The 19,477-nt window shown below is 27.7% G+C and overlaps 1 protein-coding gene across 1 annotated transcript in view; it reads left to right on the top strand.

The window, feature by feature from the left end:
* LOC118203714 (uncharacterized) overlaps window positions 1–19,108 on the top strand; it is a 41,484-nt gene extending 22,376 nt beyond the window's left edge. The window contains exons 2-7 of the mRNA XM_085819170.1: window positions 1,792–1,923; window positions 2,144–2,296; window positions 2,721–2,853; window positions 5,695–5,834; window positions 5,987–6,063; window positions 10,840–19,108. Coding sequence (XP_085675296.1) covers window positions 1,792–1,923; window positions 2,144–2,296; window positions 2,721–2,853; window positions 5,695–5,834; window positions 5,987–6,063; window positions 10,840–10,914 — 710 coding nt within the window. The 3' untranslated portion in view covers window positions 10,915–19,108. The remainder of the gene's footprint in view (window positions 1–1,791; window positions 1,924–2,143; window positions 2,297–2,720; window positions 2,854–5,694; window positions 5,835–5,986; window positions 6,064–10,839) is intronic.
* Window positions 19,109–19,477: the final 369 nt, after the last annotated feature.

Genomic DNA, 19,477 nt, shown 5'->3' with positions numbered 1-19,477 from the left:
TATCTAAAAGAAAATAACTTGTTTCTGTCCTTGATGTTTAAAATATCATATCAATTAATATAGAATGCAAATTATTATGGCAGCTCATGTAGCTCATAAGCTGTATATTCAGCTTAAAGTAGTGGTATTTCATGTGAATTTAGCAGTAAGTAATTAAATAATTAAAGTAGTATTATTTCATGTAAATGTGTTTAATGTGTATAAAACATGCTAAGTAATATGGCAACTATAAAGAATTCTTTAGTGGCAAGGAAATTTTCTTTGACAAAGCTCTGCTTTTGAGACATCTATTTACTGAAGTTCTGTATGTACTCATTTAACTGCATTTGTTATAATAAAAGTAACTAGATACGTTTTGTGTTCAGGTAATGATTTTAGATAATTTTTCCTGCTATCAGCAGTTTGTTTGCTTTTTATTTTTATACATGTAGTTTTTATGTGAATAGTTACCTTTAAAAAATATTGAATTATCAGTGATAGTTTTATTTAAACAAAGAAGAGATTAGATAGAGTTAAATGAATTTATGTGCTCGTTTAATTGCATTTGTCATAATAAAAGTAACTAGCTATATTTTGTGTTCTTCCTGAGATCAGCAGTTTATTTGCTATTTATTTTAAAAATGTAATTTGGGATGTGAATACTTTCCTTTAAAAAAAATACTGCATTATCAGTGACAGTTAAGGGTCATTCACACTGAATTTTATCTGAGTTAACGGAGTCAGTTCCATGTGTCAACTAGCTCCACTATACATGCAGTTCAGACTTTTCAACTCGCTAGGTGGAAAAATTGGTAAAGAAAAATGCATCGGCTATGTCAGTTGTCTCTGTTAGCTCAGATAAACCGTAGTGGGGACAGCCCTTTATATTTAAACAAAGAGAAGAATAGATTGAGACAAGTAAACATTTTTATTTAGTTGTTAAAAAAATAGATTCAAATAGATTGCATGTTTAGTAATTATAAACTGCAAGTAATAAAACTTGTTTTTGGTTTTATATATTTTGCATCAAAAAATAAAAGTGAAATGCATTAATAATTAGCATACCATGTTGCATTTTGTCTCGTTTGTGGTGGCTATTAAAAATTTAACAATTGGCAATCAAGAACACATTTTAAATTTCAGTTTTCAAAATATTTTTTATCTGTATTTTAATATTATACATCTGTAATTATTTCATTGTTGATAATTTTTATAATTTTAACTATATATCTAGTTGTTCTTCCTTATTTTTTTTAACATTTATATATAATTTTAAATATTTAAGATTTGTTCTTATGGAACTAATTAATCTGTTATATAAAATTTAAATGAAAATAATAGTTTGTAATGCTGTAAGCAGAAAGTTTTGAATGGAACTAATTAATTCTCTGAGCGTTATCATCGGCTTTATCTGGTCATCAGAAATTTTGCTATTTGATGTATATTGGCTTATAATTTAAGATATTTTGCTTTTACACTTTCTTTAATAATATAAATATTGTCTTAATGAATGTAAGTGTATGAAAATACAAACCAAAATAAGTAATTAAACAAACTCAATTAATAAATGCTGTTTAAATACCAGTCTTCATGACGGATCTAAAGTCCTGCACCGCTCAGATTGTTAATCTGTTATATAAAATTTAAATGAAAATAATATTTTGTACTACTTTAAGCAAAAAGTTTTGAATGTCTAATGTAGAATTTCCTATAGTAAAAATGTAAATTAAGGATTATAAATTAAATTACATGCTGTCATCTTTAATAACATTATGTATATATATATATATATTTTCATCATTTAATTTGCAGTCTTTGATGTTCCTTGCTCAGTAAATAACTGTAGCAATATTACTGGAAACGTGATGTGTGATAACCAAACAGGCAAGTGCTCTTGTGCTGAAGGACATGTTCGTATGAAAATGCATCATCACTGTTTGCCATGTAAGATTTGCTTTCGTTTCAGTTAGTGACTTAAGAGTTGTAACTGTTGTTCATTGAATCGAGTGTAATTTGCATAATTTCAGTCTGTGGCTTAAGAATAGTTTCTATTAAAATTTTTATAGTTAATTGAAAAATTATAACATTTTAATGCTTAGTAGTATTTTTAAAATTTATCATGCTGTGATAAAGCTGATTAAAAAAAATTTTTTTTTTTTTTAAGATGTTGGAATGGGAGAATACTGCCAAGTGAATGCACAATGTAGAAAATCAGATCAAAATGTCATATGCAGCAAATGGTCTCTAAGGTGCCAGTGTACTGCTGGATATGAATATGAAATGCACGAAAACAGCAGTGTGAAACTGTGCATAAAGAGTAAGATTTTATTAGCTTTATTTAAATTTGATGTAATTAAAGGGTATTTTTTTAATAAATGCCAATTATTTATCACTGTATTATTATATTTTTGCTGAGCCAGCATTTTATTCCATTCTAATACTATGATAAAATTATTATATTTTATTAAAATATTTTGCAATTTACGTGTACATTTTTTTAAAGTTTAATTGCATTGCAATTTATTGTAATCAATTATTTAACTATTTCATAGTTAAAAAATTATTTTAACACAGTATAAATTTATTCATTTTCATACATTTGTTTGTTTAAAATAGTTTATTTACTGATATTCATTTTATTCAATCATTATCCTGTATTTTTTAATTAATGATACTTATAAACGCTTCTTGCAAGTAGTAGTACAGCAAAAATGTTAATTATAATAATTTTAATTTTTTAGCTCCACTAGCGGAAGTGGAACCATATTTTGTGCACATATTCAGTGGTCTGGATCCTGTGCATATTGTTTTAGGGTGTCTAACTGGGGGTTTGGCTCTACTTGCATGTTTTGCTGGAATTTTGCAGCTTGTAAGGTACAAAAAGATAATTTCTCTATATTTTTATTAATATGTGGCAGCCTCCCTTTATATCTTAAAATATAAAAATTGTTTTTATTTCATGAAGGTATGAAACATAATTTTGATCAGGATATTTTGAGAAATTTGATATTAGGATCATTATTTGATCATTTGAGATAATAATCCCTAAAACTACCTTTTTATTTAACCAGTTATAATATAGATGCAAATTATTATTTTTTTTAAGCAGAAAATTGCAAAAGTAATCTTTATCATGTTGTTAAAACTTTGATTTTTTTTTTTTTTTTTTTTTTCTCTGGTTGCATTTATGGACTATTTCAACTTATTTTCACACCTTTCGTTTGAATTAAATGGCTGAGGAAAGTAACAGATATAGTAGCAGCCCTTTTTCTTAAAAGGAATAAATGTTTTATTTAGAATAAAAATTTTAGAAATAGCACATTGTGCTAAAAATGAAGTTATTTAAAATTCACCTTTTATCATATGTTTTCATATATGATGGAAAATTTTTGAAACCTCAGTTTAAAAAAAAGTATATATTGAAAAACACTGTATGTATCAAGTCAGAACATAGATAGTACAAACTGAAATTTTAAATTGTTTGCGAAGTAAATTTAAGTTAATTTCCTTTGGAAAGTCCTTTTAAAAGATATTCCTTAGGCAGGTAGCCTTTATGGGCTTTGTTCTAACCGATTAAACATAAATATAAAATAGTTTAAGTTTTCAAGTTCTCATACTGTCTTTTTCCAGTATTACATAGATCAGGGTGGATTACACAGATATAGTTGGATCAGTCTTCTTGAACATTGAGACGTCACAGGTTATACAGATAAAATTTGATCATTTTTTTATTTTAAATTTTCCCCACAGATATAGCAATAAATTTTCTTGTTAAATGATTCATCTACTTGGAAAAGTTTTAATATTCTGTAGAACTTATTTGATATTTATATAAATTATTCAATATTTATATAATGCATTATAAAAATAATAGCATAATTTTCTGGTTTTATAATAATACTTCATTAGATAGTTAGTAGGTATAAAGTTAGATGGAGAGAACAAACTTGGCCTGGCATAATTTTTTTTATAAAATTGGGGAACACAACCATTCAGTTCAATGTTATAACCTCCTTTTGATTATATTTTATTCATCAAGTTAAATATGTTAAGAAAGCTTGTATGCCTATCTATTTATATTTTTCAGTCTTTAAATGCCAAAGAATTTGCATTGTATAAAACATGAGGGAAAATTAAAAAAAAAAAAAAAAAAAGTCTTAATTTTTCAATTTATTTATATAAAAGTAGGATTTGACAAGTGTGTTATTTGTTTACATATCTTCTTCCTTTGTGATGGTTTTCATTTAATAGTCCGCAGGCTTGCGTATTTTCTTCAAGAATGTTTTCAATTAGTTGTGCAACCATTTTATGTACTGCTGCTTACATTTCTTAATCTATTGAAAATCAGTGACCTAGTAAAAACATCTTTAAGTACTCCAAAGAGATGACCGTTGAGAAAGGGTTGAGTATTGTCATAGCCATAGACAGGCTGTTCTGGCTTCTCAAAAACGCAAATGGATACTGATTCCCGTGGTCTTATTCTTTGCAGTAAGCTCTCTTGGCACCCATTTTACTCAGATTTTATGGAAACTTAGTTCATCAGCAATGTTTTGATTGGCAGAACCATGGCTGATCTGCCCAATACATGCTGCCTCATTATTGATGGTGACTTTCCACTCTGCCAGTACCATCCTTCAAGCTTCCTGAATTTCTGCATCACATAGCATTGTGACAAGCATGCTTGCTATTCCCTCTTTATACATCTTGCTTATCTTTTTGCTTTCAAACTTGTCGACCTATGTATTCACTGAAAGCCTCTATGAAATTTTGCTTCTGACCAACTTCAAACAAGAGACATCTGATCTCTGTTCTTTGTTCTTCCATGATGCAAACTGTTAGCAGAGATGCCATATTTACATTGTTACAGTAGCAAGAAGAATAGTGTAATCAAGACACAGTTTAATTACATAACCACTTTAGTACCAACTTAAAGCTTACACAGATCGCACTGTTACAAACCTAAAGATATGCTAAAGTGTAGATTATTTATTGTTTACTACTGTAGCATAATTGCAAAATACAGTTAAATTGTTGTAATAGCTTAAATTTCTTGTAAAATTATACTGATTTTTTCCCCCATTTTCACTGACCCGTCAAAGAAATCTGATATTTTCAAATGATAGCAAAAGTAATCCTGCCACAATGAAGCTATGCTGACTATAAAACAACAAAATTAAAGCCCACTTTATGGTGGAATTACGAAAAATTACCTCTTGCAGAGTTGCATAGTGAGAGGTTAGAAAATAGTGTATGACGATTTTAGGGGTGGTGGGGGAGGCTTATTGTTTCCTGCATCTTGGGTTCTTACAGGACAAGCTGACTTGAGCATTTAGATCTTTTCAGGCTTAAGGCTAAAAAAGATTTAAAATAGATTAGTTATAGCTTTTATACTTTCCATTTAAATTTTTGTTAATTTATGCCAAACTATTTTCTTTTTCCTGCATAAATTTAAGTTTTATACAAGAGCTATACCAATTTTTTTTTTTTTTTTTTTTTTTTTTTTTTTTTTTTAAATCTGATTTTACATTTTAAATGGAACCTGTCTCTTCATTTGTAGCTAGCATCTCTGTCTAAGTTCTGGTTTAAGTTTTAAATGAAATTTTCTTATTTGTTTTCTCCTTAAATTGAGTTTTCAAATCTGCGTTTTACCTTATTCTGAAGATCAGTACATTTTTAATTGATATTAGATATTCTGACATCTTTTATATATTTTAGGAAAAAGTGGACACGCCCAGGCTGTAGCAATGAAAGAGATTCACAATTCTCCCCAGATTTAGGCTTCAGCACCACAAGTGCTCCTTCCCAGAGTCAACCATACTCTGATTCACAGTTCAGTGTTACATCTCCATGTGGAGGTACTGTTTTCAGCAAATGAAATATTGATAAAGTTTATGTGAATATGTAATTGGTTCTTTAAAAACAATCTTAAAACAGGAGACATTCATAATTATGATATTTTTGTTATTGTTAAGCACTGCCATGGCTGATTATTTTATTACTTTTTCAGGAGATTTTGCTTGTTTAGATGGAAATTCTACTGCACCTCCTACACCTGGAACATTAGGCGATGAAGATTATGTTGTTGTAAGTGCGATTACTTTTAAATGACATAAAATAAACCGTATGTATATATAGTCAGTGCTCATTATAATGGCATCCTGCATCTCACAGGAAATAATGAATGGTCTCTGCAGCAGAAATGAATTCAATATATTCTTAGCAGTTGTGTAAATTTAGGACTTTGCAAGAAGATACTTTGCATGGCATCATAACAAATTACTGTTCATTTTATCATCAAATAAACATTGGCAGTGAAAACAATATATTAAATTCAAATTATATTATTCAATAAATTTAAGACAATATGAATTTCTAAAATAAAAATTAAAAAAAAAATAAAGTGGAATAAAGATAAAATTGTTTGTGCTTACTGTATGTTGAAAATATTTGTTTCTTAAAAAAATAATCAAATTATTGTCTTTTTTTGTTAAATTATGTATTCTAGAAATGTTTTAGATAATTTTTAATCTCATTGAAAAATTACAAGTAATTTTATGCTTTCTTGTATTTCAAAAATGCATTTGAAAGTGTCTTGGTCTGATAATGTATTTCTTAGGTGAAAAAAGAAACAATTTTTGGATAAATTTTCAATGTTGCACTCATTTGCAATATAATCATTAGAAATAAATTTTTTTCTTTAAATTTGTTTTCTCAGATATTTCTAGTAGAATTTCCCGTTCTTGCAAATTTTCATTAGCTATTCACCCAACATCTAACATATGTATTTTTACTAATTACTTTTCTGAAAATGTTTGAAGTCCAATTAATTAATTTATTAGTTGCAAGTTTGAAGTTCCTGGTTTTGTCATAGAGCTTTACATGTATGTAGTTAACTATTTTAAGATCTAGGAATTCGATAATGTTTTCTGAAAAATTAATTTTAGTAAGAATGAAGCTCTTGGGAATAAATATGGGAATTTTTTATTTCGTTAAAATAATTGAAGTGATGAGATGATCATCATTGTATTTGAAAGTATGCACATGTTAAGTTAAATCTTGTTGTTGTAGTGTTTTTTGAAATTTAAATACTTGAATAAACAAAAAGAGATTACAAATACTCAGAGACATATGACCTCCCATTGGTATACCATACTTGTTTAAAAAGTTGATCCAAATTTATGTTACTAATTTTATTATTATTTAATTTATTTATTAGTAATTTAATGTAATTATTAAAAATAGTGCAGTGAAGGAGGTTTTACCATTTATTAAAGTCTAGAATAGTGAGAATTGTAGGAAAGAGTTTTGGAAGTTCAAGAAGGCTAGTAAATATTTCTTCTAATGGGGAGGGGGAATATATATTTTTCAAAGTCATAGCAACTAATATTTTGTATGCTGATACTTTGGAAGGTAATAATTATAGGAATGTTATTATTGATAATCCAACAAAAATGATGTTCTCTGTCACAAGTAGTAAATATTAAGTTACAGATCTTTTTTAAGTAGTTGTGCAAATATATAGTCTATATTTTTCTCATAATTATTAGTGTGATTTGTTACGAATTTGAATTCTATTGGTGTGTTATGAAATTTAGAAAGAGTATAAAGGTTAGCGAAACTGTTATATCTGGGCGTTACAGAAATGTTGAGTTTTTTATGAGACACATTAATTTTATTCATTATTGCAAAGGGAACTGGAGATAAGAAATTAAATTGAAATATATTAAATGCATGCTAATTGGAGCTAATTGTCAATAAACATTTAAATATTGTTAATAAGTGGAGAAGCAATAAACACTTAAATGTTATGTTACTGTCTTTATTAAAAATGAATTTAAATTTTCTTCTGATAACTTAATATTAATGTAAAATTTAATGAATTTTTATTTGTATTAAAAAAACAAGTATACTGATATTAAATAAGTATATGGTAAAAAAATTCTTTTGAAGAAGACAAGAGTAAGATGGTCTACAGAATATTCTAATTTATAAAAGTAGTGTCCGCTTGAAAAAAGTTTGAGAAATGCTGTAATAAGTAATATTTCAGCTATCAAACATTTTAAGATATATGTTGAAGCATTGTTATATGTTATGTTATAGTGTGCTGTATATATTTAGAAAATGTTTAATGAGATTATCTTTTATGTCAGGCTACCTTAATCTAGTTTCTGTAGGTATGATCAGTGAAATGTGAAATGTACACAGATATAATCTTTTTCTTCAGATTTCTTCATGTTAATTCATGCGTTAAACCGTTTTTTAACATTCATTGATGTGACACTGACAATTGAAAATATATTTTAATAACTTTTTTAGCTTTGCTAGTAGCATTGGTGAATGAAATGACCATAAAAACTTTATTTGATGAACTGGAATTTTGCATAGCCTTTTCCCCCCCCCCCTTCACTTTTCATTTTAAATAAATATTTGTTTTGTCTATTGCAATCTTCTCGCTAATTGAGCTGTTTAGTAATTGTCTCAGTTCTTCATCAAGCATGAATGCTTACAAGACTTTAATTGATAACATGGAATTGCTTTTAACTACTGGAATGATGTCATTATTTCTATAGTTTTTTTTTTTTTTTTTTTTCCAAACCCATTGCTTCTTAGTTTACCTTTTATCATCAAGAATTCTTTTCTCTCTGCTTAGTTTTGTAATTTCTTTGGAAACTATATTAATCATATAATCTGTTGCTTCCATTATGGAAGATTGTTAATATTGGGTTTTAATGAAAGTTTCCCTTCACCACAAATATTGTCTGCATAAATAGTTCACGTTGGTGTATTTAATCATATTTTGTTAAATGATTTTTGGCATTTGAAAGAGGGAGACTTGCTTAAGAACACTGTATTGTGAAATTTGTAAAAAAAATGTGTCTTAAATGGAACTATCATGCTACCAGATTAGAATCATGATTTACTTACATTTCTTTTGCAAAAAGTCAGCTACAGAATGACACCAAATCATGTGTATTGCTTAGGTACTAATGTTGTTATTGACATTAGACTAATGCTGTTATTGACATTAGACTAAAGTTGTTACTGACTTGAATGTTATTGACATTCAAGAAACAGAGTGCTCTGGCCGGCATACTGATGTTGATGAGGCCTGCCTGCAAGAACTTATGGAAGAAGATCAGTATGCCACCACCTGAGAGAGCTTGCTTAGGAGTTAGTGCAATGTCCATTAGTTCATGCTATGCATCTCATGAATAACATACAAGTTCAATCGATGGGTGCCGCATGATCTGACTCAAGCAGATAAGGACAGATGTATTTGAGCCTGCACTAATCTGCTCTGTTAACACAAGGACAAAATTGTGAACCAGATCGTTACTTGTGATGAAAAATGGATTTACTTCAACAACACAGACTGAAAAAGGGGGTTGCTTTGCATCCGAATAGCCCGTCAGCAAATTTGCAAAGCTCAATTTGACTAACAAAAAGATTACGCTTTGTATCTGGTGGGATTGCTGTGGTATTATCCACAAAGATCTGGAAAAGGGTAAAGCCCTCAAGAGTAAGGTGTACAGTGAGATGCTAGTCTATATTGACGCTGCTATCAAGGGTAAATGTTGAACTGAGTTGTGGTGCAAAAAGGTAATATTCCATCAAGATAATGAAAGACCACATGTGTCTGCATTTGTCAGCTGGACTGTGTAGCTGGACTGTGTGTGTCAGCTGGACTCCAGTAGAATCTTTTGCCACAACCACCATATAGCCCCGACATCGCTCCTTCAGATTTTTACCTTTTTTCACGCCTGCATCTACATCTAGCTGGTGCTGTCTTCCATTCTGCACAGAACGTTCAAAATGAGTTTGATCTGTTTTCGGACTTGCGGCCACCAAGTTTCTTGGCCGAAGTCTCTGAAAAACTACCAAAACATTGCCAGAAAATCATAGATTTGGGTAATTATTACTACCCGCAATAAAGGTACTGCTTTCATGTTTTTTTTTTCCCTCTCCTAAACTTATTAGGAATGTTTTTTTTGTCAGAAAACTTTCATTACAACCAGACAGCTTGATATGGGCTGATCAGTTTGCAATCATGTTGGCTAGCAAGATGCTCCGAATCTGATTTATAGAGACTTTTGTGGTTATAGGCCTGTTTCTAAAGGAAGACATCCAAATAACATTAATAATAAATTTTATTATTTTGTTTATGTTTTATTTGTTAAGAAGGATATATATTGTGGTACTAATATTTCTTGAATATAAGAAGGTGCATCACTGTGCAAAAACCTCAAAAATGGTTATATGCTTTTTTACATATACCCCTTCATTATTAGATATGTAATAATTAAGTAAAATTCCATTTTAAAATTAGAATTTCCTTTCCCTCTTCAAATTGTAAATTTTAATGCCATTGCTACTCTGTGTTGCAATCTTTTAATAATTAGTGTATCTTAGGTAGAAATTTCTATATTAGTCTTTATTTTGTGATTTCTTAATAATATAACTATTGTGGTGTAGTGGCCGAAACCGCTATGCAAACCCTGGGTTGTGACATCAGGTTGAAAACAAAACATAGCATAAAAATATTTATTGAATGCTAAAAAAAATGGCTGCATACAATTCAGAAGAGAGAAACCTATCTCTTTTTTAAAAATCAAATTCTATACATCAATCGTGCGAGAGCCATACGTGGCTCTCGAGCCTGCGTTTTTAACATTGCCAGCAATTTAATATTGCTTTAATAGCAACTATTTTTTTACAACTTAATATTATTTTAATAACAATTAAATAATTATATTTAGTCCCGTGATTTCATTATGTATATTGCACTCTGAATTTGCAATTTGAAATCATTCGTCGTAGATTTATGCGACCTTATCATACTATCAATTCAATTTATTATAGACTCCTCCTCCAACATATGAAGAAGCCCTCCAACAGTCTGGTCCTAGAAATGCTGGCTCAACAACAACAGTTTGAAAAATCTGCTTGTACAGTCTAAGTTCCCTGCATAGCTTGGACAACAAAAGCCTTCTATGAAGTCTTCGGTTTTTTTTTGCACCAAGCTCTTGCAGAATTGCTTGTTGGTATTAAAATGATAATCTAAGAAATGAAATGAAGTTTTTAATGTAATTGCTTTTAATCTTGTTGTACATTGTACGCTAAAAGTTTTCAAGTAAGTGTAAACTTAAATTATATGACTTGATTAGATGCTGTTTTGTAGTATTTTTTTTTTCACTTTGAAGTATTTTGAAATATTAAAAAGTAATTTTTTCTGCTATTTTTAAACATTTTAAATTCAGAATGTTGCAAAAGATGAAAGAGGACTTTTTTTTAAAAAAATTAGATTGTTGCTTTAATGTTACATATTTTGACTATTTTATTGTTGGTATATATATTTCAGACTTTGTATAATTACTGATTATCATTTATAAAAACGGTGCACAAAGTATCTTTGTTTTGGTGCTATATTTAATTTAGTTGTTAGTTGTGTATTTCACTGGCAAACTTACAGCATTATAATTTGTTATTTTTTTTAATTTTTATTTCTGTTAATGCAATTATGTTTACACTTAATATGTTTGATTTTGTTCTGAAACTGAATGATGTTGTTTTTAATTTTTTATCTATTTAGTTTTTTAATTTTTTCTCTGTATATTATTTTTTGACATTTTTTGTAAATTATCTAGTCATTTTATCTGCTAAGTTTTAATATGTGATACATATTTATAGAATTTGTTTATTTTACTTTTATATTTTCATTTATGTATTTTCTGTTATGTATTTTACTTTTATATTTTCATTTATGTATATATTTTCTGTTTAACATTTTTCAGTTTTTTTAAGCTATAATACTTGCTGCCATAATTATAATTAAGTTTTGACTATCAAAACAATTTTTTTATTGATTTTATTATGAAAAGAAAGTTCTTTTATAAAGTATTTTTTGTTTGACTTTAGTTTTGTAAGGATTTGACTATTTAATGTTTTGTTTTAGTTGCATTATTATTTTATTTGTGTCAAAGTTAAGTGCTCATCTTATATGCTTTTCTGCTGTATTTATATTTTTCATTGTATTAGGTGCTATATATAACTTTAAATAATTCACTATAAATTTAGAATGACAACTGTGAAATTTTAAGAAGATAAAATTTAAATAGATAAAAAATTAAAGTTCAGAATTGGTTTTGTTATAAAATACTCAAGATTATGCACATATTATTTTGATGCTTAAGCAAATATACATGTATAAAAATATGGCTAATAACAGTTTTAATTTTCAAACTTTTTAACATTGCCTAGTATTTTTATGAACCATAAACTCTGATTAAGCTCTGATTCATAAAAAAATAATTCATTGTATTTTTAATTTGGCAGAGTTGTATTATATCAAGACCTATCTGCCAGAATATTGCTCAGCATATAACAACAAAAATGAAATATAGCATTTCTTTCTAACATATGTATACATCTATGGATATTTAAAACATTTCTCTTGTTCCTTTGATAACAGCTTTAATATGTGTATACATGTATGAGTTTTTAAAACATTATTTTTTTTTATTAACAATTCTACTTTATTATTTAAATATACTAATACAAATGATAAAAAATAAGTGAAATTTGCAACATATACTCATGAGTATCCACCTGCAAATTTGCAACATATATTCATCAGTAACTGCCTCTGTTTATAAAATATTATTAAGAATGTGTTTTATTTTATCATTTTAAGTTTAAATAGTAATTGAAATATGATTGTGATTTGTTAACTCACAACTGTATTAATATTTTAATTCATCTTACATCCTCCTAAGTACATGTAACTGATTTAAGAAAATCCCATAAATATATATTTTGATATTTTCCCCCTCAAGGAAGTCATATTAATCACTTTAGATATAAATTGCAATTATTAAGTAGAGCTTTACTGCTAGTGAGTGAAAATTGAAATTTGTTTGTTTGGGGGGGGGAAGTTGTATATGTTCTTTTTGTTCCTAGGCAAAATTCTTTAATTGAAATAAAAATTACATCTTAAGATCATGAATATGAAAAGTTTTCTCTTAGAGTTTTCTTAATAGAAGTCTTGGTTAAAATATTTGCTTTATTTAAGAAACATTTTTATACTTTTAGTTTCATTTAAGTAAGAAATTACTGAATATTTTTAATTAAAATAAATTAAAGTGAAATATGTAGTTGATTGCTTTTAAATGCCAGGAATAGAGGAAAGCTAAAATGGTAAAACATGATCTTTAATATACTTGTATTCGTTTAAGATATTTCCCATTCAAATTGAGAGAGGAGAATGACTATTCCAGTAAAATAATCATAATTCTTAAAAATATTTTAAAAGCCCACTGATTATAATGAAGTAGAAAATCATGTCATTTTATTAGCAGTAATGTATCGTTATTTTGATTCTGCTTTATTAAACCTTGCACAAATGCTTCTATTCTACAATATTTCCTATTTTGAAAAGTTTTTTTAATTTGCTATGCTTGTATATATTAATACAATAGTTGACATTCTAGTGAATGTAAAAGAAATTTGATTTTAATTTTTTTTAGCTCATTTTAATTTTAGCAAATCACATTAACATATATATACTGTATTTAACATTAAATTAAGTTTAAAAATAGAGGAAGTATCTTCTTTTGTGATGTTTCTAAATAAAGCCGTTTTTTTTTTTCCCAGTGTCATTTTAAGGAGATATTTTTTAAGAATCTTTAATTCCTGTAAAATATTTATTATGTTATATGCATATTTATTTATTATTTGTTCTATTCTCTATTTCTGAGGACAAAAGTATTTATTATATCAAATAGTTTTATTTCTTTGTAAACATGCATGAAAATATAATTTGTGTACACTAATAGTTTCCAGTTGATATTTTTAAAGATCTCATTTACACAAAAAACTGTTAATGCAGCATATTTATTTAAGAGTTACGATGAATCTTCATTTAAGTGATGCAAGTCTTTGTAATAGTTTGATATATAATACAAAGTTCAAGATCCAGACTCATTGAAACTTCAAAATTTTGGATTTGGGACTTTTCTGCTATTTGATCTGCAGTTTAAATCTAGTAAAATGACATGTAGATAATATAAAATTAAAAACAGAAAATATTTTATGAATATTTGTTTTATGAAATAATGAAGCATTTATGTCTTCAAGAAATCAAAATTTACAAAAAAAGCTGAATATTTACTTGTTTGCTTTGTTAAAGATTTCTTTCAATGTAGGTTCTTTATATTACTTCGTTTTCAGTGCTGATACTTTCTTTTTAATTTAGACATTGACAAAGATAGAAAACTTCCATCATTCAAGTTCTGCAATTGGTGTGTTGAGAATTTCCACGAAATTATCAATTGAAATGTTTTCATTTTTGATATCCTCTCTGTGATTTTCTTCACTATCGGTAGTGATATTTTCTGCATTTACAACCATACTACAGATTTCACCATCTGTTAGTTGATTGATGATTGGGGCATTGTCGTCACTATGAAAAGTTTCTGTTATATCGTCTTTATTTATTACAACTTGTGCACAAATTCCATTAATTGGAAGATTTTGCCATCTGTTTGCGATATCTGAAAGCCTTCTGAACTATCTGAAAGTTCAAGTTCATGGTTAGCATCTGCTATAAAACTGTTGGTGATGTAACATGAGATTGGCGATTTGAGATGTGTTGTTTGCTAAATTTTCTCTTTCTTCTACTGGAGGCTGATGAAGTTAGGCCAGAATTATATTAGTTTAACTATATATTACATGTTGTTGTATTTTCTGCTTATGCTTAAGCCCTGTCCGAGTCCTAAATAAATAAATTTCCACATATACTTAAGGCTTATCTGAACAACAAATCAGTTATTATTGATTCAAATAGCAGAAAATGCAAACTTTCGGCTTCTGAATATCAGTCTATTTTTTGCATATAGAAAGAAATTTCTGTTAAATTTCTTGTCAATACACTGAACACTTCAGTAGAATTATCTAAAGTCTGAAATCATCCCTAAGCATAATGTCACCATAAAAATGTTACCCACTCTACAGTATCCAATTACTAATATTTTTTTTTTTTTTTTTAAATTGTTTAGGTATTGCTGTGAGAGTTCATTTCTCAAGCTGCCATGTGTTGATAGTCATGCAGTGATGAAAGCAAAAATTAATAATTAATAATTCACAAGGTTAGTATTAGAGATATGAGTTATTCAGTAGGTGTAAAATCAGTGATGTTTCAATGTAGAATGTTTTAGTTTGGGATGTATGCCAAGCAAAAGGCAGCTGCATTATTGATCATACAGTATGCTAATTAAATTGTTTCTCCAATATAAAGGTATTTTATTTAGTGCTGAAGTGAAATTAAGAATCAGGGCTCTCCGTATGTTTTATCATAAAAAAATATCAAATGCACATGCATAAAGCATACAAAAATTTTAAAAAATGTTTCAAAGTCCAAATTTTAGACTTAGTGCTATATAAGATAACCCGAATCTAAAGGTTTAATTTAGAGTAAAATAATCATTGTGTGGCAAAATTTAACTCTTTATTGAGATGGTGTGTGGCTGCATGTATTAAAAATGAACCAACTGTAAATCTTCCAAAATAATTCAAATTAAATGAATTTTGAAGAATTTATATAATAGAAATATTTAAATAGTATAACAGCTGTGATTATTTAAAAAAATATCTGAAACCATAATAATCTTATTTTAGGAAGTGGGACATAGAAAAATAGATTGTTTTTCTTTTTTATCGTAAGTAAATGGGTGTTCCAGCATGTCAAACTAGAATATTTTTAACTTCATTTTAACCATGTGTCTAGTTAATTTTTAAACATTTTCTTAAATACAGTTAACCCTTGCCAAGTGTGGAGGTTTTGTCATTAACACATGGTACATGGGTTAAGTATAGTTCAGATTAAGAAAGTTTGCATAATTTATACAGACTTAAATATTATTGTAATTGAAAGAGTAAAATGGAACTGATGTTAATTGAAAGGATACCTGCTACTGCTTAATAAGTAGGTGCATGATACAATTATTATTATTTTTTAAACAGCTAGTGATTTTCGCTTGGGATAATGTTTGATGCAACTCATTAAACATTTCACAGCAAGGAATGCAAAGTTTTTTTTCAGTGCCTGTTGTAAAGTATCCTCTTTTGTATTCATTTGGGTTATTCTCCATTACAAAATCAGACTGTTCTTTTAACAGTTGGTTTTTAACAACAACTTTTTGTGCATTAAAACACCTTTATTTTCTTCACTGTCTTCTAGTGTTATAATCCAATTTTTCATTTGTCATTTTTGACTAATTCTTTCATTTCCTTCACTGACTATTGCTTTTGCAATTCATATGATTTCCGTGGCTTCATTTTCAATGGTTCGAAATCCTTTAAAATCTTTGATAACTTCTGATCTGAGCTGATGCCAGTAAGCATTTATTGTTGTTGAATTCACTAGTTCCCATGTGAGTTTAATCATTTCTATGCAGTGTCTTATGTTGAATTACTTCGAAAATGCCATTAGTGTGTTGTGCTATCCTTCGTCTGATGCTTTATTTTCAGTGTTGTAAACATGCTTGACAATAGGCTTTGAATGCTTTTGTGATTCCTTGATCCATTGATGGGATGAAGAAAGTGATGTTCAGCAGAAGGATTAAAATGGATGCAGTGCTGTGAGGATTTCAGCACCATATCTTGAAGCATTATCGATAATTTGGAGAACTTAACAGCTCAGGTTTGCTATTCTAAGCAATGTTTGTCTTATTTTAATGAATTAATTTTCAAACCAGTCATTAAAGAAGACTGTCGCAATGTGGCTGACACTCTGCAGCATATCACATATAATTGAAATTCTGGTGTCAGACAAATTGGCGACAGTTAAGAAAACGCAAAGTCACATTCCACAAGGCAAAGGTTTACTGTACTTCAGAAATGTATAACAGTATTAATAAAAAATGTGTCAGTATCCATCTTTATAATCTATGTATAGGCAAAGTACTTTATGCAATATGGCTAAATATTGCCAGAAGTATTTAATGTGATTACATAATTAAGTCAAACACTATAGCAAAAACACGTGTGTAAATCAGTCTCATTAAATAAAAATAATGCTTGCATAGCTATTTCATCTTACTGGAAAAAGCTATTGTTCTAATTCAAATGTTTAGTTTACATATTGTAACCATTATTTTTAATTTGATTGAAACAAAACTTGAGTGATTGCAACTGTTAAGCCAGTTCTACTGAACTATAACTATCAAAATTTGGAATCATAAAACTTTTCATTAGTTTTTTTATTTTTTGTGTAGTACTTTTTGATGGAGGGGGAAAAAGTCTTTGGAAAGTGTGATCAAGTAATTAAATATTTCTTCCTTATGTCCCATATCAAAGTTGATCAATATGATGAAATGCATCATATTTAAATAATAACAAGCAGTTGGGGAAATATTTAATAAGTTGTTATTAAAAAACTTGTATACTACTAATTTTCCAGATAATAAATTAGTAACATTTACCTGTGTCATTTTGTGTTTTACAAAAATAAATGGATTTAATTTTATAGCATGCGAAGTCATAAGATACATGAATTTGAAAGTCATAACTAGATTTTGATCATATTAAAAAAATGTAATTCATTAAGTTTGGTAAAGTTTTTAAATTCTTTTGTAACTATGAGTATGCTTTATAGATGTCAGTATTAAAAACAAAGTATGCCATATGCATTATATTATTCAGATCGTGACTGTTAGTTCCTTTATATTATATAATTCTTAAAGTAACTTTAATATGGTTACTTTTATTTTAAATTAAAACTTTAATTTTACAATATTGGTTTTTAAAGCTTTTGCGCTATTTCATGCTCTAATGTTGATGATCTGTTCAGTAATATGTTTCATTTATCAGTCTGTATTTTTAATACAAAAGCTCATTAAAAAAGGTGCTTTTATATGATGGTTATATATGTGTGTGTAATTTCAAATGAAGATTTAACATTTTTCATAATTACATTAATTCATCTGAATAGCATGAAAAAAAAAAAAAAAAAGGCTTCTTGTTATAAAATAGTAAGATGGGTTTCACTTTATTTTTAAATGCGAGAGTTTTTGTAAAGACAATGTATTATAAAAAGATCTGTAAAAAAAAATCTATTTGCTAAAATTCGTGTGACATCAACCAAGACTGTTATTAAAACATTATCATTAAAATTAGTGATTCATTTTATCCATATGGAAAAAAAATATGTAACAAGTTTTTTAGTAAGTTAATTATGTAAGTACTTGAAGTTATAAGTAATAGAAAATGGATACAGTAAGCAAGGTAACAACCTAAAAGTATTTTATCAGTGATAATCTGTAATTTAATTTTCTATATTTGTATTTCTTAACATTGAATAATTTATTACTAAAAAGGATTACATTTCTTGAATGTTTTTTCACATTGCATATAAGGGCATGAATTGTTCAGGATTGTTACGTTACATTTTTATGCAATTTTTAATATTTTATCTCATCTAAAAGTATACAATTATTACATTTATTTTAAAAATTAGGTAATTTTTAAATATCTGTTTGTTAAAGTAAAATGATTTTGTTAGTATTCTAAAATTGGAATAATCAGTGTTAATTCTGTAATAAATGAATGGATGAAATGAAATGAGCAAGAAAAATCTGCCTTGAATATCATATACTTGTTGTATTACTTTTAGTAGTCGTACGGGTACAAATTGCCTTAGAAATCATTGCCTTTAGATTTAAATATAGACGTTCCTTTATATACCAAGCAATACGTGAGTTGTTTACTTTGCAATGTTCGTTTTATTGTTCTTTTATGCATTTATTTTGTCTTGACATTAACGCTAAATAGGTGATTACATAATTAAAGTAATTTAGTTTCTTTCACCTTTCCTTAATTTATGCAAGAAAATATGATGCACATTTTCATAATAATGTTTTAACACAACTGTAACATAGATTTTTTTTCAATACATTGTATAGTGCTTATAGAATTGAAATAGCATTTGTTTACTGAAAGTATTCTCACTTTGGAAATTTAAATGATTACTTACAAAGTTCTTAAAATGTATTCAATAGTGAATGTCTAAAAAGTGTACATCAACGAATTTTTATTTAATGTATGCAAATTTGAAATAAAGAAGATACAATATGGATTTATCCTTCCTTATAAAATATAAAGAATACTTTTTCAGCTGTGTGTGTATTTTCTTTAGAATAGGAAGGATTTCACTCATAATTAATTGGAAGTAAAATTTGATGACTTTAAAAAGCGTATTTATATCCTATGTAAAGATACATAATAAGCAACTTATGATTATACTTAAAGTACTTTTGATGATGAAACCACTAAATAACCACTCTTTCTGATTGATGAATGCATGAAGTTGCAGATGTCCATTTGAAACAACACATTTAAAGTTTCCTAAAACATGTGTTGCTCTTTTCAAAAGCATAAATCATATTATTATTTTCAGTTATATCATTGCCCTAGGTTTTTTATGACATCAATGCTAAGCTAAAAA

This window comes from Stegodyphus dumicola, chromosome 6, assembly GCF_044657685.1.
Source record: "Stegodyphus dumicola isolate Sdum_Otavi_A_Nest chromosome 6, ASM4465768v1".
Lineage (NCBI taxonomy): Eukaryota > Metazoa > Arthropoda > Arachnida > Araneae > Eresidae > Stegodyphus > Stegodyphus dumicola.
The sequence above is the reverse complement of the archived record's forward strand: the minus strand, read 5'-3'. Positions and strand labels throughout refer to the sequence as shown.